At 40.7% G+C, this 22,898-nt stretch overlaps 1 protein-coding gene across 4 annotated transcripts in view; it reads right to left on the reverse strand.

Moving 5' to 3' along the window:
- The window catches only part of HECW1 (HECT, C2 and WW domain containing E3 ubiquitin protein ligase 1), a 443,461-nt gene that overhangs the window by 57,924 nt on the left and 362,639 nt on the right, over positions 1-22,898 (reverse strand). For all 4 annotated transcript variants that reach the window (XM_043463510.1, XM_043463512.1, XM_043463511.1 and 1 more), the window contains 8 exons: positions 21,902-22,036; positions 13,401-13,506; positions 12,404-12,500; positions 7,083-7,166; positions 6,576-6,685; positions 2,239-2,359; positions 1,366-1,479; positions 163-315 (listed from right to left, as the gene is read on the reverse strand). In XM_043463510.1, the coding sequence (XP_043319445.1) occupies positions 163-315; positions 1,366-1,479; positions 2,239-2,359; positions 6,576-6,685; positions 7,083-7,166; positions 12,404-12,500; positions 13,401-13,506; positions 21,902-22,036 (920 nt within the window). The remainder of the gene's footprint in view (positions 1-162; positions 316-1,365; positions 1,480-2,238; positions 2,360-6,575; positions 6,686-7,082; positions 7,167-12,403; positions 12,501-13,400; positions 13,507-21,901; positions 22,037-22,898) is intronic.

A 22,898-nucleotide genomic window follows, 5' to 3' on the forward strand; every position in this document is an offset into this window, starting at 1 on the left:
AGCAGAGAACTTTGTTTCCAGTGCTTTGTTGCTTACTCTCATCACCCCTCATGGCATTGGGCCACTGCTCCAAACACAATGGTCCTCAAGGAATACCACTGACTTCTGACTGAGAAAGACCAGAACTTTCCAACATGAGAAAGTGAAAATTCAAGCTCTTACCATTCGAGATGGTTTTCTACAAAGGCAGACATGGGGCTGATCTGCACGGTGTAGGTGTCATTGGCAGAGTACTCGAAGAGTCCGTAGTAAGGGTTAAAGAGCTCCTGAGACAGAAGGAAGAAGAATTCTCTCGAAGGACCACTGTAGTCCAGGCTGCAAAAGGAAGCAGAGGCCCGGGAAGTTCATTACATGAGGGAGGTGGGGGACCTGTCTCTATGCGGGACCTGGCTTGCCTTTTCAGAGTCAGTGCCAGGAAAGTAGAGGGCAGCCTCTGCTCTTTACAATGGATCCCAAGGGAAGTATAATTTGCTGAAGAAAATGAGGATGCAGTGATTGGTTTGAGGATGATGTTCTTAAATATTTATGGTAGTGTTCCTTAAACTTCTTCCTCAATTACATCACACCTATTGGGTAAAACATACAGCTGGTCCTCAGCTGGACTTTATCATGGGAGACAGAAAAGAATTTCCTGTGATGGTGCATGTGTGCATGCGCATGAATTGAAAACACTTTCTGCTAAGTTCATCCTGCTATGCCCTCCTGGGTGGGCTTGCTTTCCACAGTTGAGATGGTTTGCTATGAAATCACTGAAATTACATGAAAAATTTGGTAAATAGTCATATATGTGCTTCCCTGGTGGCTCAGTCATTAAAAAATCCGCCTGCAATGCCGAAGACCTGGGTTTGACGCCTGGGTTGGGAAGATCCCCTGGAGCAGGAAATGGCAGCCCACTTTAAGATTCTTGCTTGGTAAATCCCATGTTAGAGTAGCCTGGCAGGCTATAATCCATGCGGCTGCAAGACTTAGCAACTCAACCACTACCATCACCACCAGTCACATGTGTGCACACCTGGGGAAAGAGTTCTTTGATCAGATACTCAGAGGGGTGGGTACACCAAGGGGATACCTTTCAGGGTGTATGCTGAAAAAGTAAAGATCTAGTAGCTTGGTCTATACTTTGGGCTTATACTTTGACCATGTGACCTCAGATTCTAGAACACGCCAATCATCTTAGGCTTTTGGAGAACATGAAATTCAAAGATTGGCAACACCTGGAGAGAAAGGCCTCCTGGGAGGATATGATCAGCACCACCTTGGGGCAAAAGCTTAAAGTCACCCTGCTCCTTGAGGAAAATCACCCAAGACCCGGGGGCTCTGGTCTACCCACACTGAGATGTCTACATGAAAGTGCTGATGGCTCACCCCTCCTCTCCAACAAAGGTGATGTAGAGCTTGTTTCGCTGGAGCTCCTTCCGGGAATAGGCCATCACCTGATTGAAGGTTCCCTCCAACAGGTGGTCTCGACGAATGATGAGCCTAGAAATGAGAAGCCATGTGGGCGGGCAGTTGGGGCTTGGGCTCCAATGTTGGGGAGTGTTCTAGGTGAGGTGTGGGGGCCCAGGCTGATGGTCTTACTCCCTAGACTCTTCATCAAGGTACAGATTCCAGCAGTTCAACCATGGACTTACTCTGACACTCTTTTCAAAATGATAAAATCTCCAGGACAACATGTACTAGTTTATAATGGGACACATTCCATCCATATTATACTATTGTCAGGATATATATATATATATATATTTATCAATTCTAAAAAGAATCTCTTAAGCTGAATTCCTGAATTTGGGTTCAGCTTTTCAAGATGAAAATAGTAAACATATAGCAGGGAGAAACAACTTCTCACTTAGATCCCCAAATCAAAGCTTTTTGACTAGTGAGTAGTTAAAATTGTCCCAAAAATATGTAAAGGGAAACATAAGAATTTTTATTTAGTTTGAGATTCCTTGTTTTCTGAGAAGGCCTGCCATTGGTTTTATACATGGTTTTGTCTGAAATCTACTGTTCTTTCTCTCTCTCCTTACCTTCTCTTCCTGCCCCCCTTCCAATTTCTTAACCTCCTTTCTTCTTTCCAACTTCCTAACTTTTTCTTTCCTCAATTGCATGACCATGACTGATGTCATACCATGGAATCTGATCTCCAGACAAATATTACCAAGTTATAGAGGAGAAAACGATAGAAACATCTTCCAACTGAATTCGGTGCCAAACTCAGTGGAGCTCAATTAAATCACTCACTTAATTTTCCCTGGACCCTGACCAAATCCTTTGGCTTCCAGTTTTCGGTAGAAATTGCGGAGCTTGGCCTCAAAGTCTCTCCTATAGGGTGAAGGGGCTCTTGCACTGGCTCTCTGTAAACCTGCAGAGAGAAGCACAAAGGCTGAAGGTCATCGCTTTTTACTGAAGAACAAATATGCAGAGAGCAATGGTAGTGGGAGGCCCAACCAGAGGCACAATCCTAAGTCCTCATCTTTTTCTCCTTCAAGAAGTTTCCCTATCACTCCCTCAGTTTGATAATAACCAGAAATAATATGATGCAGAGAAAAATAAATTCTGATGACAATAAATACTTATAGCTTCCACTCCATTTCAAATTGTATCTCTCTTCAAAATATCTAGATGAGCATATTTCTTGGCTTAATTGTACTTAAATATTTGAAAATGACATAAATCAAATTAGGCTCTTATAAGTTGCTATAAGTGAATGGAACTACAATGGAGCAACCAAGATTGTAATATATGTGTATATTATACTTCTCCAACTATATTGACCTTGATGCTTATATAAACATACCTGTCCACTAGAGCACAGATTATTTAGGGGTTTATATTAGATTATCATGTACCATAAAAGCAAAATTATTAAGAACATTATTATTAATAATAATTCCTTACTCTTTATAGAAGGAGCTTTTGTATCACTTAGAATGCTTTGTAAATGCTTTATTATCTTTATATACCTTTCAATGAAAAAAGGACTGGAAAAAATAACATTCTTTTGTAAGTTTCCTAGATGGCTAGGATCACAGTTTGCTCCTGTAACAACTAATGTTTAGTTTATGTTCCAGATATTGAATTTATAATCTGGAGAAGACTTACACCATCAAACTCACAGAAATGAGAATATAATTACATGTTGAGACGATTGCTCCCCATGAAGGAAGAGAACTCAGTTCTCTGAGATCACAGGACACTCTAGCCAAGCTCAGGAAGGCTTCCCTGGGAAACATGTGAAGAGTAAGTAGGCATGAATTAGACTGAGTTAGGAAAGGCTTCTGCTTAGCTAAGAGAAGAGATGAGCTGGGAGAAGATTCCAGGTAGAGCACCAGCATGGGCAAAGGTACTGAGGCAGGATGGAAAGCGGTGCTCCAGTTTATGTGGAAACAGGGAGTGAGGACCAGAATGATGAGAAACAAAGCTTGGGAGGTGGGCAGGAGACAGGTCAAGTAGGATAAGGTATTCTCCTTTAAAATGATTAAATGCTTTTGTTTAATGTTAAACACCACAGAAAGTTAGTGTGTAGGGGCCAAGATGATGTATTTGGAGTTACAGAAACCTCAGTCTTTCCGCAGTAGAGAGAAAACCAGAGAGGTCCAGAATGGATTCAGCCCACCTAAACTGGACTAGGGTGGCGTCAGCAGAGATGAGAATAGGATAGATTGGAGATGTGTTTAGGAGGCAATGAACTGGATATAGGTAGTAAGTAAAGGTGAGTTTTAGACATTATAATGGAATGGACTTTGGTGACATTCACTGAGATGGGGACAAATGGAAGAAACACAAACTTGTGGGGAGATCACAAGCTTGGTCTTTGATGGTGGTACCTCTGAATATTTGACTGGAAAGAGACATAGTTCGAAAGAGAGGAGAATAAAACCTGGCACTGAGTCTTGAGGATTGTAGGAAGGGAAGGATGAGTCTGCAGAGGTGGCCAAAGACATAGATGAAATGCCTACTGTGGTGTCACAGAAGTCAACTGAATAAGTGGCTTATAAGAAGGAACCAAGCCACCACTTGAAGAGGACAGTGTCTTTGCCTAAATGCCAGGTTTCAGAATGTAGGTAAAACTAGAATACAAGTCTGCAGGTGCAAGTATAAGTTTCTTCTAGCAGATTTCAGTGTATTTTATAAGATGACTTTCTCACTGCTGGTACTACCACTATGCCCATGGTCACTACTATGCATTTCTTTAATAATTTATGCTTCATGAGGTGCTTTGGCATGCATGAGTCACTATCTCTGTTGCCTCGGGTAAAAGTCATAAAGGTCGAGAAATGTGGGAATCGTAAAATTTAGCATCAAATATTTGGATTACACACTCTAAGATCCTGTGATCAAAGCTAGGAGAGTAAAGAATTAAGGACTTTGATACATAAATTGGATGATTGTTTGAGTTCATGGTATCAGTAAAGTCTGACACCAGACAGCTATTAGGAATGCTGATTCCTTTAAAAAAAAAAACTTACCCAAATAATTCTCATTTAGCAAATAACTCTTTATACTCCCTTAGTTTTTCTATTTGCAAGATGGTATCTTCACCATGTAATGATGTCAAAACCATACTCTAGTGCTGGAAGTTTGGACCAAAGTGTAGACACACTGGGGCTTCCCAGGTGGCTCTGTGGTAAAGGACCCACCTGCCAATGCAGGAGACCTAAGAGACATGGGTTTGATCCCTGGGTCAGGAAGATCCCCTGAAGGAGGGCATGGCAACCCACTTCAGTATTTTTGTCTAGAGAATCTCTTGGGTAGAGGAATCTGGCTGGCTACAGTCCATGAGGTTGCAAAGTCAGACACGACTTAGAATGCATGCACATAGACACATCATCAGACTGGGACCAGACATCATGCAGACACACAAGTCCCCTAAATGGGAATGCTCTGCTCTCCAGAAGAAAGTCATCCCATGCACACCAGAAACAACTGATTGTGCTGATGCTGGCTCTGACAAAGCTCCCAGTCCTCCTTTTCCCAAGCATGTCATCTTAGTTATGTTGTATGTCAGAGGGAGCACTCATGGAACATTTCCTCAACAATGCCACTGATACACTTGTGGAGGAAGGGATAACAAAGAGATACTGACTTAAAAACAGCTTTTAAGATTAGCAAAACTACCTCTGGGAGATAGTTCTGAATGACATGATGGGGGTACACCAAACAAAAAGGTATTCCAGTTTTAAGAACTGACTCCTTGGAAAAGACCCTGATGCTGGGAAAGATTGAAGGCAGAAGGAGAAGGGGACGACAGAGGACGAGATGGTTGGATGGTATCACCAACTCGAAGGACGTGAGTTTGAGTAAACTCTGGGCGTTGGTGATGGACAGGGAGACCTGGTGTGCTGCAGTCCATGCGGTCGCAAAGAGTCAGACATGACTGAACTGAGATATTCGAGACCTATGGCAGTACTGAGTGGCACCAGCTGAGTGAGACATCCCTTCTGGGGGATAGAGCATATTGCTACATTTGGTTTCTCTTCTCCATTTCCTCACTGGCTTCAAAAGCAAAGTTTGAACTCTGACTCTAGAGGTTATGAGATAGGACGTTACTAGAGTTTTCAAAACTAACTTCCTTTACCAAATTTTACAGTTATAAAAATAAATGTGAGTTTACCACAAACATCCATGACAACATGCAAATCAAGACAATAGGGGAAAATTTTTCAATATCTGGATCTTGTTTGGGAGTTTTAATTTGTTTTAAGCTAATTATCTTGATGAACCCAGGAAATAATAGCTTCTCTTTTCGCTAAACAGTTCAATATACATTTCCTCATTTGGAATGGAAAATATCCACAAAGAGTATCATGAGTAAATTCATTTTAAGAAAACTTCAGGGGAACGATTTCATATCATTTAAAAAAATTCTTAGACATCTTCATGGGGATATAAAGGTGGTCCCTAGTTAGTATGGAAACTAGCAACTCCTTTACAACTTAACAAAAAAAAATACTCAAATTGGTAACATTCTGATTCATAAGGCAGAATGTCCCAGAAAGAGCTCTTCCCTTTTAAATGCTTTGAGAATACGCTTTAGAAAAAAACAGCAATTTAGAGCAGGGGCCCACAGACTTTGTTGGTAAAGAGTCAGATAGCAAATATTTTAGATGTTGGGGGTCCTATGGTGTCTGTCACTACTATTCAGCTCTGCTGTTTGTAGCATGAAAGTTGCCGCAAAAGATATATAAACATTCATGTCAATGTATGGCAAAAACCACCACAATACTGTAAAGTAATTAGCCTCCAATTAAAATAAATAATTTAAATGAGAAAAAAATATATAAACAGGTATCGCTGGGTTCCAGTAAATCACATTGATAGACAATGAAACATGAATCTCATTATAATTTTCACATCACGAAATATTAGTTTCACAATAAATGTTTCCAAATCATTTAAATATGCAAAACATGTAATAGCTTGGGGGCATTACTAAAACAGGTGGCAATGTGTCAACACCCAACTTAGTGTGTGTATGATCAGAAAATTGAGAGGAAATAAGGGAGAGAGGGCCGCTTCTTCCAGTGGAAACACAGGTCGCCACTAGCAGGAGACAGGGTGCCAGAACCTCAAGGTACCTGGGGAGTTCTGAGGTGAGGAGCAGGGTGAACAGCGGGGAGAGAAGCTGTACCCAGGGTGGAAGGCAGCCTGCAGGGGCACATAGGACATAATCTCTTCTTCAAAGAGACTGCAAAGTAAAAAGAAAATTAAGTTAGTTCTCTGTCCATGAGAGAATGTTCACGAATTAGTGTAAGAGCAATTACGATTCTCATGAGACAAAAAAAGCACTTAGATTCACTCAGATGGGCACATCCTCACATGTAAACTCTCCCTATTGTTTTAAACCCTAATTAGTCCTACAACAAGGTCTCCATCAAGGACCACATGTAGCTTGTGATACCCCAGTCATACATGTAAAGAAGGAAATGAACAGCAGGTGTAAGGGCGGGTGCCCTACTTCAGTCGCAGCCACTAGAATCTTCTAGAACAAACAATGGGTGTTTTAGTCCAGGCTGTCGTGGAGAACCACCCAGAGCAGTTTCTCCAGTTGCTTTTCCAGAATTGTTTCAGGCTCAGCCCCTTACCTCAGCAAAATGACTAGATCTGCATCACAGGACAACTTTTCAAGCCCATGATTACCCTCAGTCCGAATGTAATGGATTTTCTCCCTAGGATAGATGTGGGAAAGAAAATAAGAATTACGTGCTGACATAAAAGCTAAGGAATGAATCCCTTTCCAAACCCCTTTACACCTTCAGTAGGGCTGAACAGTGATATTCTAGTGTCCAGAGTATTTTGAGGTAGGTTAGGTTCGTATTATAGGTTCCCAGGATGCTCGTCTAGGAACTGTATTTCTCAGACTCACATGGGGACAGGAGCTGAGCAGCACAACACTGGTAGGTCCTTAGAGAGCCACACAGTTGGGAGTGGAGCTGGGAAGGGCCGCTGTGGGCTCATGGTGTTTTAGAAGCCATGGGAGGAAAGAGTGAGGGGACGTCTCTTGAGAAACCTTATGCCTGATGGAAAATGAATTAAGTCCATACTGAGTCCAGAGAGAGTCCAGCCCCAAAATACAGGAGAATCCCCCACGTCAATCCAAGCACAGGCATCAGTTTGTCTCTGTTTAATTACAACACATGCATTCTGACTTTTTCACAACATTCAACTCCAACATGGCAGTTATTCCAATAAGTCTATAGATAAATATGAGTTTTCCTTTTGATCAAATAAACTCTGTGATGTGTTTTTCTAACATTCAAATATTCAAAAATTTCAAACACTATGGCCAACAATCATCCCTTGTAATCATGCTTCAAAGAAGTTAGATGTTTTTTTCTCTTTCTTAAAGAGATACAGCAGAAATCTGGGAAGACTTAAGGATTGATATTTTATTAGTTTCACTTTTTTTGCTTATATGTTTGAGATGCTTTTAGAGTCACATGTACTTGTAAGAAATTAATAAAGAGTAATCTGGTATACCTTTTAATCAGTTTCCTCTAATGGATGATTAAAAAAAGATGAATAAAAATACTGCAGATATAACTTTTTTCTCTCTCTGATTATAATAATGTGAATCCAAATCTTCATCATAACTTGCTTGCTTTCAGGTGAAAATATAATGAAATTGACCTTCTGGTGTGGGTATTTTTAAGGAGACAAGAGAAACTTTTTGGCTTTGACAAAGATACACAAAATAGAATTAAACAGAGAAACGCACTGTGGTCCAACCTGTCAGTATAGATAGAGTACTGTTGTGGTAAATGTTATTTCCAAAACCCAGGGGTACTCATAGTAGCTTCTCTGATGGGGGATTTGGAAATTGGACCAGGTGAAAGCCCAACTGGGCTGTGAGAACCACGCCTCCTCCAGCAGCTGCCTCTCCTTCTGTGTCTCCGTGTCCTTGATTTCATGTGCCTGAGTGCTGTCCTCAAATCCTGACACCGCCTAACACCCTCTTGTCTGGAGGACTCTTGTGGACCCTGCTCCTCTGGCTTACTGACTTCAGTCCCATGAAGGACTGTCAAACTGATGTGTTCTCCCAATGGCAATGTCCCTGGGACAAGTCACTCTGCTGCCCCAAGGGACCCATATCTGGGTATGCCCCTGGTCTCCCTGCCTGGGGAAAACAGGAGAGAACATTTTAGGGGTCACTCTTTATTCCCAGGGTTCCTGGGGAAAAGAAGTCTGAAAAGAGTCAAGTCCATGAGGGCAGCAGGGTGCCCTCCTCAGCCAGGGGAAGCAGCACCCCCTGCAGTAGTCCTACCACTGCTCCCCACGCTCAAACCACATCCACATGTGAGTTTTCTGAGAGTTTTGGTGGCTCTTCAGGGGACATGACATCCTCTGTCATGTTTGTGAAAATCTCAGGCAGACCTACTAGTCTAAGGGGCCTCCAAGTGCCCCTGGGTCCAGCCCAAGGGCACTGGGGCCTAGGTGTGGGGAGATCTCTGAGGGTGAGAATGCCATCTGCCTCTTCTTCTTGCATCTGCTATCTTCCTCTCCTGCTTGCATCCCATCAAGAAAACTCCAGTGCAAAGCTCCCATCAGAGCTTTGGTCAGTAGAGCCACCTGCTTCTTTGACATCCTGACATCTTCATTTGTGGCCTCAAAACTCAATATCTACAATGAAATCCTTGACACCCCTCTTCCATTATCTCTGAATTCTGATCATGTCCTCCGTGGCCCATAATATAACCTACAGCTATATATTTGGCTTAAAAATGTCACAACTGTCTATCATTTGTCTTTCTCAATAGATTATAAGTCCCATGAGATCAATGTCTGTTTTGCTTCACCACTGGGTATGCAGCCCTAGAGCCATCCTGATTCAGAACACCTGCCCAATAAAAGCACTCGTTGAAGAAAGAAAGAATGAATGAGGATGGCTACCATTGCATCCTCCCTCTTCTCGTGTGGTTTCCTTATGATTCACTTCTGTCTGCTGAACTCGGTTTTCTGAGAACTCATCCTCTATCGTCTAACCCAGCGACTGGCTTTATGAATCCAGGACAGTGGGTCCACGGCTCCCTGAGAATAGCCATGACCAAACAGGAATCATGGCCCCTCATGAGGACCACAGAGGAAGCAGTAAGTTTTTCCTTTGGTCAGCATCATCGGGAGAGGAGGTTTTCCTTTTAACTCGTGGACCTTTAAAATCAAGTTAACTCACCCTCACACCACAGCTAGGGGCAGGCAAAGGCCCAGTCACAGTGAGTTGTGACCCGTTTTTTGGATCCTTGAAGCCTGACCACTTGAAGAGCGGGTGCTTGCTCTCCTTTTGCCTTTTTGACTTCATGGCCAGTTTCTGATGTCACTTTGAGTTTTTAGTTTTTCAGGAGCTATTTGGGTTTCCAATCTGGACTCTACAGGTCCTTCAGGGTCCATTAACTGTTTGAAATTATATGCAAAGATTCACATTTCTATGTTGGGAAGAGTCTATAAGAGCTTTCCTCAGATTCTCAGAAGCATCCTTAACCTTAAGAAGGATATTAGTTTCTACATTAATTTCCAAGCTTTTTCCAATTCCAACATTCCCTAGTTTCATGTCCCCCATATCTGGAAAAGTGTAATTGTACAATTCCACACTGCAACAGAACCTTCAAGATTTCTTAGATTTTGTTATAATGTGACAAAATCACATTGTGTTTACTATATAAATACTGAAACTCTTCACTTCCCTTGGGAAATATACTCCAGTCTTTATTTTCAAAGAGGATTGTTTTTATTGTTTTTAAAATGATTTAAATGGGAGTCTAGTGCCTTTGGGGAGCTCACATTTCTCCCCAAAGCAAGCAGCGAATTCCTTACTTAGTGGTAGAATCAGTTAAGGTAAAAAAAGTTCAAGAGCAGTGATGTATCAGGAAGTTTTCAGGTTACAATGCCTCTGAAAATCCCTTGGAAATTCTCTTAAATTATTATGTAGTGTGAGTCAGACAGCAGCCCATGAATTGACCAAATATGGCCCTGCCTTCCATGGCAGAGTAATAAAACTTGGGCAGAGTTGAAAATAAATGGAAGTCACACTCATTCAAACTAAAGATCTTTAGTTCAGTCTGAAAGTGATCATTGTTTCCTATCTTCAAAGTAGAGGGTCAGGCTCTGACAGGAGAGTGGTACAAAGACAAAGAAGATATAGATCCTGCCCTAAGGAGCTTATGATATTGTAGGCAGACATCAGTAGTGGTAGAATACAAGCGATAAAGGAAAAATATCTTAGAGGTACAAAAACAAATGCTAGTAAAGCAAGGCAAAATAAATGCTAAAGTCTTCCTAGATCACTGAATCTTTGCATTTGATTTGAGCCTTTAAAATGGGCTGAAATGCCCTTAAGAGAGAAGCTATTCTAGGAAAGGTGGGGGTAGGAGAAAATACAGGCCCTTTGAGGGAGGTGGAAGACACCAGAGGAAGGAAAAACTAGCCCACGATGGAGAGTTAGATTAGAGCCTGACTTAGGGGACTATGGAAATTGTGCTTAGAAATTTTGACTTTACTATATACACAACAGGAACCATGAGAAGTTTTTGTTTTTTGGCATTGTTTTGTTTTTATTGAGTGATGAAAATGGAAGCATTTGTTAATGCATTTTGAAATTCTGGAGAGAAAAGATGTAGGAGGGTCTCAACACAGTTCATCTAGTTCTTTAATTGCAAAGAATTCCACTCTTATGAGAGAGCTTACATCTTGCCTTAGCATGACCTCTGGTATAAGAAAGGTTCTGTCAAACCAGTTCCTTTTTGGAAAAGGAGCTCAGAGTTTCACAAGAAATCGAAGTGCTCCCCACAAAGAATTCCCCCCAAGGGCCCCATGTAAATAAGCCAATTTTATTAGTTGATGCATTTTTCACAAGTTCTCAAACTATACCCAGATTTTCACCCACTCACCCATGAAACTAAGGTCTTATCGTAATGGGGAGGAAGAAAAAAAACCACAGGGAAAGTAGGTGTCAGTGGGTGGTAATGGATAGGAAAGAAGAGTGAGTGATCCATCCTGGCAGGATTAATAAAGATTTGAATAGCAAAGAGGTTATTTTGAGGTGTTGGTGACTGACTGAGGAGGTCAAAGTAGAGGATTACAGTTGTCCAGCAGAATCAAAAGACCACCAGATGGGAGCTGGAGTCAGCAGGAGTCACTAGCTGCCCCGCTGCCCATGTTACCTGGTCCAGAGAAGCATCTCAGTGGAGCCCACATTGTGATCTGGTTTCAGTTAAGAAGAGACTGAGGGTAGAGGATTAAGTGACATGTCTCCATCACTGGCACCTATGTGCTAGAGCAAGTTTTCAAATTCCAAGGGGACACAGTTAACCACTGTGCATCTCTAGCTTTTGAAATGCTGGGTAGTAAACTGAAGGAGAGATATACTCTAATACCTCAGTGAGAATGTAGGATTTAACTTCAGAAGATAATTTTTTTTTTATCACTTTGGGTGGTTTGCCCTTCCAAATGAAGTGATTCAGAGTTTCAGAGACACTCATTCAAAAATGACCCTAATGAACAATAAGATTTAAGTAGTTAAAACACTTATGAAACTTTTTTGTTTGTTCATTTATGAATATAGTCATCTAATATCAGTACACCTTTAAACAATTATATTCTTTAAATAAAGTAGTAATTCATGTGGTGCTTTACATAAATAATCTTTGATGAAAGTTATTTTGCTCCTTTTCTGTGCTTCCCTCCAAATCAATGGAAATCATTTTAGCATCATGTGAATAATTGGTAAGCTGATATGATAGCTATCTCTAATTGCAATAGAACACCTGGATTCTTCATTGTAAGTATTTAGGTTATAATTTAAATGCACGAATAAAACACATCATAAGCGTCTGCTGTCTCTCCACAGAGGTTGTTCCACCTGGAAAACCAGTGGGAGAGACCTGGAATTAGAGACTGGTAGACAAGCCCCTACCTGAGTGTGTGGTTTCTTGCCAAGCTTGGCTGGCGCTCTTGCAGCATTTCAAAAATGTTTGGCTGGCGAAGAAATGCCACAATCTTGTCGTTATATGCTGAAACAGACAAAAGTGCAAGTTGTGGTTGAATCTCCAGCCCAGAGATGATTTCACTAATGATTGGAAAACGGCAGCTTGATACCAGGATTAATGGAGGAGAGTCTGAAGGGCAGGGAGCATACTCATCAAAATAATGTAAGCTCTTGGGCTTTTTTTTTCTGTGACATAATAGCCTGGCTATTTTTAAATGATCAAACCCAAAGCGAACCAGATCTAAGTTAATTATCTTTAATATCGTAGGAATTTAACTTGGTGTTAACTCAACCCCCGCCCCCCCCGCCTTGTGAATAGATGAAAGAGAATAAAATAGGTCTTTCATGAGTGGAGTTATACTCTGTTCCTTCTAACTTCTCTTATTAAAAAAAAAGAGTTATTATGGCAAATTCAAAGAAATCCTTTACTGAGCACTTGCACTTATGACTTCTGCCATTGGTTGAATTTCCCAATAGGGATAATGAAAACATCCAAATCCATGTAGACTCTCTCACCATCTTGATATAAGTGTTTTGGAAAGAGGCAGCTGAAGTTAGGAATGGAGCCTCTTCTAGCTTATCCTCATACACACACACGGGAATAGAGGTCTAAATTAGAAACTGCATCTAAGCAACCACATCCATCACCTTATCTAAACTATGCTATCCGGGGACCCAGCTAACAAACCACTGAATAGAATAAAGAGGGAGGGAATGAGGGTCTGGAAGAGGGGAGAGAAAAGGAAGGGAAGAGAGAAGGACATAGCGGAGGAAGGAGAGGCAAGAGGTGCAAGAGGAAGATGGGAACCAGGGGTAGGGGAGCAGACAACACCAGAAAGGAAACACAGAGTCCTGAATATTAAAGGAGTCACAATAAGAAAAACAAGGTGTTGGCTATCCAGGGGTTCACAAGTGTGATACATACCCAGTGGCAACGACTCATGTTGGTGTTGGCTTCGAATAGCAGCTACTAGGCTGTGTCCTGGCCTGGCCAGTAAAGAGGCTCCTCTGTTTCTAGAGACTTCTGAGGCCTAATTTCAAAATAAAATTGTAAGTGTTAAAAACCTCATCCATTTCGGATGATCTTTGGATACTAATTTTTCAAAATGAGTGGCAAAAAGGCCCTGACATCACCTAAATGAAAGGAGGAATGAAGCTATAATCCCAAACGTGATGGAAAATTAGCATGTTCGAAAAAAATGTCTCAGTAGAATGGTTGGTGTTGTGGTTTTTAAGAAAGTGACTATGCCAAATGCCATGAATGTTCATCTCATTAATACATGCAATAGACTAAGAAATATTTCTCATCAGAAATATGTTAAAGGGAATATTATCAGTAAAGTAGGTCTATGATCTTCATCTCTAAGGGGCAGCACTGAACTTCATAGCCAAATGTGGACTGGGCTGGCTGTCTTAAACAGTGTTTATTATACTTGAAAGGCTATTCTTCGTTTAGCATCTTTTCTCCCGTTCATTATACTGGTTACTCTTTACACAGTCTCATATCCTCACAAAATTTGGCAAGATAAGCATTATTCGCCCCAGTTTACAAATGGGGAATCTGAGGATCAGAGAAAATAAGTTTTTTTCCAAAATTTTTAACTATAAGAGATAGAACCAGGATGCTAACTAACACTTGACTGTCAAGAATTGTTTTTCACTTCCCCATACTACTAGCCTGCATCCAGTGTTTTGGTTTGGGTTGGACATTTTGACAAAACTTCATGGGACACAGAATTTGCTTAGCTTAAAACTGATATTTGTGATGATTAATTTTAATTTAGCTTGATTTTAAATTTTTATAAATTCCCTAGGTTCTAGAGCATGACAATGAGTTTCTACCATGATTCCATATATATTTTGCTCCCGAAAGGACCCTTGCAGGGTAAGCTATTTGAACGGAGGCACCACAGATTTCCACACTGGAGTACATTCACCAGATAAATGGCGATGAGTGTAGATGACTCACTCTATGTGACAAAGGAGTCAAAATGGGCTTTAAAATATTTAAGAATTTTGAAGATGACATTGGAAGATATTCATAAAGAGCTCAAATATCCAGACAAAAATTAGAAAGAAAATTCTCCAAGACCAGAATTCACACACACTGAATTCAGGAGAGGTGATGAGCTCCTATGGCATAAACCCTGGAAAGGCCAGGTCCATCTAAAAGTGGTCACTTAAGACGAGGCCCTGTGTGATATTGCAGGGGGCAATCTTCAAAGCAGATTATGTAGGGCTTCCTAATTACAGAAATGGTAATTGCTGGTTTTCCTTTAGGTTCTACTTTCATATTTCACACAGACAAGAATAACATCCTTCAGATGAGATGTGCTACCAGTTCACTCCCTGTATGTGGCAGTCTTTGAACTGCTCCTCTGGAATAGGGAGGGATGCAGATTCATCCTTTTCCTCTCCTGATCCTTCTTCTTGCCCTTGTCTCACTTAAGGGACAAGGGGAATAGATTCTGTGCCACTCGGGCTGACTTCTCACTTTGATGCCACCAGTACCCAGCTCTCTTCAGTGGGTGTAGCCAGCTACCGAGATTTAGATGCTGGAACTTCCGTAACAGCACTTTCTGGTTAAACGGTTATGTTAGGTAGTTAGAATAGGGAAAAAAGAGTCCAAAAAAGTGATGAAAGAAAGGTTTGCTGATGGCTGATATGCAATATTTAGTCTCATATTTCTCTCTTTCCATGAATTAATAAATATGTAAAGGCTTCCTGGGACTGAAATATCTCTTTTCCTTCCAGGGGGTTATGTCAGTCTGCTGTAATGTGTGTTGAAAATATTTGTGATACTATAAAGACAGGAATCTCAGAAACAGCTGAAGGCTATCTAAGAGATGATTTACAGAAAGAAATTGGGAAAACAGGGAGACCTGAGAATGGAACTCAAGAAGGCCTGGCTGTGCATTGAACTTTGCCTGGAGAAAAACAAGGCTTTGAAGCACGAAGAGGCTCACTTTTCTTCACGGGGGTCATAAGGAATTCATGTGTTGTAGAAATGCTTTAGGGAGAGATGGTTCTTGCTTTTAAGGTTACCTGCTTACTGCAAAACCAAGCTAGACTGAAAGACTGCAGAACCAGAGGAAGGTCAGCTACTCTGAAGGCAGATGACTGGCTGAGGGATATGTGTCACCATGACTATGAGTGAGATGAAGGAAACAATACTGGGGAGGGGTGAGGCTTGTGGAGTCCTGAGCCATGGCAACATCGGCCGAGGATAAATGAGATGACTGTAGAGTGGTACTGGATGGACTCCAGATGAGAGAACTGGAGGATGATAGCGTTAAATAGAAACGTGCTTCTTTAACTAGGGGCCAGGAATTTACAGGGATGGAAACAATTTCAGGCAGAACTTAAAAAGACTCTAATATTCTAAGATTTCATAGAACTTGGTATGTGCTGGGATCCTTGTGGTTCAGTTGTTGTTCAGTTGCTAGGTTGTGTCCAACTCTTTGTGACCCCATGGACTGCAGCATGACCTAGGCTCTCCTGTCCTTTACTATCGCAAATGTGGCCCCAAAGTGGTGATAAATGGTCCATGGAGGGAAGCCTGCCACCAACTGAGCGACTGATGTGGATCTCACTGCAAACATGATGCTAACATTTGCTTTCCTAACTGCTTACAATACCTAAAAGAATGTATTTTCCATTTAAAACCAAGATTATATGACTCCCCGAAATTCCCAGAATTTTACACTTTTGGGCATTTTTTGGGCCACTGAGTTTCTCAGGTAGGGGTACATGTGTGTGCACGCACACAAGAGAGGTACAGAAAGAGAGCGGGGAGGGGAGGAAGGGGGGAGGAAAGGAGGGGGAGGGGGGAAGGTGGGGAGGGAGGGGGAGAAGGAGAAAGAGGAGGGAGGAGAGAGACAGGGCCAGGGGAGGGAGGGAGAAGAGAGCCCCACGTGATTGCTTTTTAGATTTCTTTTCCTTTTGATGTTGAGATAGCTTTAATCATAATTGCAAATACACAAACTTCAAACATTTAGCTCTCCAGACAAAACAGAATAGATATGCTCAGAAAATAGTTTCCAGCAACTGGAAAACAAGCTTCTCTTCTGTGTTACAATTTGGAAATGTAAACTGGTGTTTTTTAAAAATCTGTGATTGAAAACTGCAGGTTTTAGACTGAATTTGGGCTGGTCATCAGCTAATGCTGTCTCAAAAATGCTGGAGACTTGGTGATAAAAATTGCAAGTTCAGAGGAAAAGCCCAAGTGATGAATTTATGTTCATCTCTAGATTCTTTTTGTATTCTAAAAGTAGATCATTAACAAAGTTTGCAGAACTATACAGAAATAAGAGCGATCTATGAGGTTTTTCAACATATTTATAAAGGCAAAAAGTGGGCAACAAACATAATGTACAAGAGAAAGGTTTGAATTAAATTATGGCAATACATAGAATAAAGTATAGAAGAATTTTAATGGCATGGAAACTATCTACAATGTGCTATAATGGTAAAGGAAGATATAGAAGCATAGACAATACAATTCAACTGTTTTACTTCATTGTGTACCAGGAATTTTCTCCAGATGGACGGCTATACCAGCCTTTTGATTTCTTTTCCATCTGTGCCTATATTTTCTATACTCATTAGATACCATTTTTAATTCAAAAATGTACTTTCATAGGTTATCTGAATTTTACAAACTTCCAAACAAACTTGTGATCAAGTATAGGTTACATGGAATCAAGAGGAAAATTCCCAATTTTAAGAAGCAGTGCAAAAGTTACCCTCCCCAAACGCCAGCTTCCAGCATGATGGCCTCTGTCATTAGAGTTGATACAATGACTTTTGTCATAAAAGCAGCTCACTGCAAAGTATGATTCACAGTGACTTCTGCTGTGAGAGTGAAAAGTCAATTTCTCTTTTCTGTCAGACTCCTGTCCTTTACTTGAGGCAATTACTGTTAAGCATTTTTATATGTACCCTTCCAGAAATGTTCTATGACTAATGACTTCTCTTGCTCGACCAATATAAGATGGTGAAAGAAACAAACATTATGTGGTCCATTACCCTTCCTTATTAATGGTAATTTACATTGCAAACTGCAGTATAAACAAGCAAAGCTGACCTCCAGTGATTTCCTTGTTGATAGAAACATGGGATCTTGATCTGCTCTTTTCTACTTATCCATGTCCAATTCTGTCTGGACACTATGGAAGTGATAAAGCCTGTTTTGTTGGCACTTAAATATATTGCAGATGGATGTGCCACTGTATTAAAATGCATGTGAAAGAGTCAAATCATGAGCTATACTCCAGTAAAAATTAATTTAAAAGAAGTCAAAGAATGATCTTTTTATGCATAGAATCCTATATTCCTCATATTAACTGCTTTCAGGAAACTGCCTCAACAATTTTCAGGTGAGGTAAAGGCTAAAAAGACATTGAGCAGTTTCTCTACTAATAACCTATTGTTGGGGTTTTGACGGGAATTTTTACCATCTAGGATCTTGACTTTGGAAACTAATTTTAATTCCATCCTTAAGTACAATGGATAAAAAAATCAACCCCTGAACAACACTCAAGAAATGGCTCATGAAGGTGAACAGAAAATATTTATTCCCAAAGCTGAGGTCTAAGAAACATCTAGAGTGAATTCCCTATTGCCCATCAGAGGTGACACAGAAAAATCATGGGTTATGGAAATACTTCATTGATATTCCTAAGTCTCATTTTTCCGACTGCTTAGCTGTCATTTCTAATTAGCTCTCCTGCTGTTTCCATCCTCATCAACTTATATAAAGTTACACCTGCAAGCCTCCCCACCTGGCTTTCCTGCTCATCTTCTCTGGGAGCCATTCATGGGACTGTGTGTCTAGCCTCACAGATGCTGAAAATCATAGAGCTGAAGGGGACTTTAGTGGCCATCCCAGTTCCCTTGTCTCTGTTTACAGATGGGGAAACTGAGACCATGGAAAGGGAAGGAAGGTACAATGACCCACAGCACCTCTGCAGAGAGGCCAGAGATGGGACGTCAATCTGCTGACCCAAGTCTTAAGTCTCCCTCCTCCACACCCCCCGACCTTCCTGAGGTTGTGCTGTTTCTTTGTCACCCCGACTTAGGGCCTCATCACCTATTTGGTCGGTGGCAGTGGGCTCTCATGGCCTTTCTCACATCCTCCTGTGCCACAATCCCATCTCTTCTTGGCTGTCACTGTCTCCTTTAAAAATATGAGGTTATACTGAACTGGGAGTTGAGAAATCTGAACTGCAGTTCTGAACTCCCGGGGTGACTTGAGTTCTTGATACTTTAGTTTACTTGACTGTGAAATATGATCATTAACCAGAGTGGAATTACCATCTAGGAGTATTTGGAGATGCTTGAGGGAGATGCTTCTCTGGTAGCTCAGCAGGTAAAGAATACACCTGCAATGTGGGAGACCTGTGTTCAGTCCCTGGGTTGGAAAGATCTTCTGGAGGAGGACATGGCAACCCATTCCAGTATTCTTGTCTGGAGAATCTCATGGACAGAGGAGCCTGGTGGGCTATAGTCCATGGGGTCACAAAAAGTCGGACACGACTGAGCGACTAAGCACAAGGGTATTTTGGTTTTTGTTTCTGTTGTCATAGTAACTGACACTCCTGAAATTTAATGAATGGGACCAGGAGAAAAGATCCTGCAATGACAAGGAATGATTCTACACTTCAGAGAACTGTCCCCCCAAATTGCTAATAATCTTCCCCTTTTGTGAAACAGTGGGTGAACTGATCTCTAAAAGCCCATTTTAATTAATAAATCATCATATTATTCTTCTCAAATTCATTCCAAGGACTTTTTATAAAAGTCCTAACTCTTTCATGTGGCATTCAAAGCTTTCCAAATTTCGAAACAAAAACCAAGTGGAAACTTACTATTCTGGTCACACTGGACTATTTATTCCCTGTCTTTCTTAAGACCTTTCTCAACCCCATCTCGGCTCCTATCCTTCAGCTATGCTCTCTGTGGGGGCTGCCCTTTCTCTGCCTTTGTACTTGCTAGGTTTTACCAATTTCTCTAGGTCTAGGTCAAGCACCTTCTTTTAGAAGAAACCTTTTCTTGGCCTCCTTTGAACTTCTGTGGCATTTGTCCTAACATCTCTCTTGGCACTCAACCATACTTTAATTTCTTTTGTTACTTAACTGTATGTATGTTTCTGGCCTGGCTTCAAAAATAGAATACACATTTCTCTAGGGCAGGGGTCGTATCTCACACATCTTTGCATTTCACAGTGTTCGTAGCAAACCCTGTACTTCATCAATATTTGTGAAACAAAATCATACTAGAGCAAATATAAGGAGCATTTCCCCCACCCGCCTCTCTCTGCTTTTACACTGAGGTCTTCCTGACTCCTCACACCCTAGGCTGTGTTCCCACAGTAGGAGGAACCAGGTATTTGCTTTCATAGAGGCCGAGTTCCTGTTTACCCTGGTGTGCTGCCTCTGGATCAGGTATTCTCTGCCTCCCAGCTTCCCTCCTGGTTTTCCCTTGTGTCACTGCAAAGCTACCAGCAGAGAGAGGTTGGGCAGAGGGATGTCAGTGGCTTAAAAACCTGATGGACAGTCAACTGGAGAGTGAATGAATTAGGAAGTATACAGATGGCTGATGCCCTTTTCTCATCACATTAGTCTAGTTTGGCTGATGCAGATGGCACTTTGTTATTAACATTGATATTCAGTGTGACTGTGTTTGGGCTAGTCAGTAACATTAAGGAAATGTTTTGGAACAGGTAAAGTGATGCTCATGATCTTAATCTTGTTCTTTCAACAGGAAGGTTTTAAAATTTATATTTTCAGGTTAATTTCATATATATGTAAAAGATTTATGTTTAGGAGTTTCATTGAGTAATTGACTTTTTTTTTTAATTGACCGTGGTGAACCTGAATCTGGCAGTACTGAGCTTCTTTTATTATATGCTATGATGCGCTATGTTAATACTGAAATTCACCTTAATAATATTAAAGAGCTTGGACATTTAAAATAGATTAAAATGGCATATTCAAGTTGATGCAGAGTTCTGAATTTATCCATTATCATATCAAGACAATACATCTTATGATTTCTGAAGTGTTATAAAAGGGAGAGGGACCATATGTGCTGAGTTGAGAAGCTGGGGCACGGCTTTCTGTAGCCTGTGAATGTGTCAACTGCTGAGTGCCTGGAATCTGGAGGGTCCTGACACCCACATAACCCCTGGAGAGTGTATAATGCTCCCTCATGCATGGTCACATACACATTTTATGTATATGCAATAAGAGTTAACACGCTTTCAATAGCACCCTAAAATGATACTTAAGATGACTCCATGAAAGAAAAATTCAATTTATTACACTGGCCTTAAACTGTGAGTGCCCCTGGTTAGAAATGGTTACATTTCTCAGTGTATACAGATGAGTGTCCTGAAAAACTAGTAAAGATTTTTTTTTTGTATACTAAGCTTTCATTAAAACAAGCTCTTCCCTTGAGACTTATGTTTGCTCTCTAGAGGCTGACAGGTGGATGGTTATTTTCTGCTTCTCCAGAGATGTCCACTGTGGCTCTCCCTCGAATGACTCTCTATGGGACCATATATATGTTTCTTTCTTTCTACAGCACCTTTTCCATTTTTTTTTTAATCTCATTATAATCTAACTCTACAAGCTGTTTTATTGGAAACGGTTCTCAGAGCCTGTATCATCTGAGATCCTGGTGGTTTCTATGAAAAGAAGGTATAGATACTTGGGAAATGTCAGGACATAAAAAAGAGATTTGCTCATATTGTCAATAGAAAAAAAAAGCTATGTTTTGAGTTTTGGTTCAAGAAGGGATAATAGGAAAGGATACGGGATATAGAAAAAGGAATTCAGAAAGGCAAGGAACCTGATGCTTAAGAAAGGGGGCAGCCTTTCATGGTCCAGCAGAAGGTAATCAATCATGTTGAGTGAAAGAACATATAAACCAGGGGAGGGCAGATGCTAGGGTGGGAACAGAGTATTCATGTGGCCCAGTTCATTTCCCCCAGTTTTCAGTCCATGAATGCATTACTGAAGTCTTGTCCAAAATCTAGGGAGAGGGAGAAATTTAAAAGCAGTCATATGCTGCCTAGTAGTTCTACCACCATTTAAGAATTCACATTTGACCAGTGGGCTGAGGAAACACCATATCAGCCATAAGTATAGGGATGTCTTGATGCTGTATTTTCAGTTTTCTTTAAACTAGATGGATTTTTTAGTAACGTGACTGTGTAGGAAAAAAGGAAAGGCAGAAGGAAAGCAATCTGAGGATGGATCCAGGACACGAAGTGGGTGCCTCGAGTCATCATCCTCCCTACTAAAGAGCATATGGATTTGGCCCAGCCCCTGGGGCAAAAGACAACTCTAGATCCTGGCCCCACCAGGACAGGCTGACCCTGTGGTCCTGTGAATGGTAGGGCAGGGGCAGAGGAGGTGTTACCTCTCCAGCACTGTAACTTCGGAGCCTCTGGAGATGCTGTCGATGAGTCAGATGGTTGGGAAGACGACCGTTCTGAAGAGGGATTCGGGGGTCAATAAAAGTGGTAGCTCGACTGTTGTGATCCACGAAGAAAGACTACAGACAGACCAGGAAAGAGCATACACATGAGAACCAGGCAAGTGAAGTGAGTGATACCCAGGAGCACTCCAGGGCTCAGTCATCAAGTTTATGTTGCCCCTCTTTTTCATCTATGCCCCTCCTGTTCACCATATTTAATGCTTCGAATGAATAAATTATCCTTTTAGATATATCCTCTGTGATTTTAACACACAAATAATAATAACTTTGTCTCCCTTAGAGGGCTCTTTTATCTTTTACCTCCTTTTTTTGTAATACAAGTGAGAACTTCCAAAACAATATTAAATAAGATAGGGAGGCTGCAATATTCTTGTTCTTTATTTTGATAGGTAAACTACTAGGGTCCAATTGTAAAGTGGAATGTGGTTCATTACATCAAAGAGTCTTTATTATGTCATGAAAACATTTCCTTTCCTACTTTACTACGTTTTATTTTAAAAATCTAAATGTGTATTTATTTTTCATCAAGTACTTTTTGAGCATTTCTTAAAATGATTGCCTGTAATTCCTCCTATAAACTATTGTTTAAAATACTAGAGATACTAGATTTACTAGTAGTAAATGACTCGTACATCTTTGGGAGAAAAATCTATTTAATTGTGCTTGGTCATTCTTTTAAATTATGTCAAATTCAACTTCATTTTTAATATGAACTTTTTGGAACTCAAGTGAATTTTGTCTATAGCTTTTTTTTTTTAAGAAAAATTCAGATTTCCCTAACTTTACTTGTAATTATCTATGTATGTTTAATTTTATGCAATTTAATAATGTGCAGTTTCACGTATCCATCACCACAGTCAGAATACTAAACAGTTCAGTCACTGTAAAGACCCTTCATGGCCCTTTAAAAAAAAAATTT

Source organism: Cervus canadensis, chromosome 3 (genome assembly GCF_019320065.1).
Source record: "Cervus canadensis isolate Bull #8, Minnesota chromosome 3, ASM1932006v1, whole genome shotgun sequence".
NCBI lineage: Eukaryota > Metazoa > Chordata > Mammalia > Artiodactyla > Cervidae > Cervus > Cervus canadensis.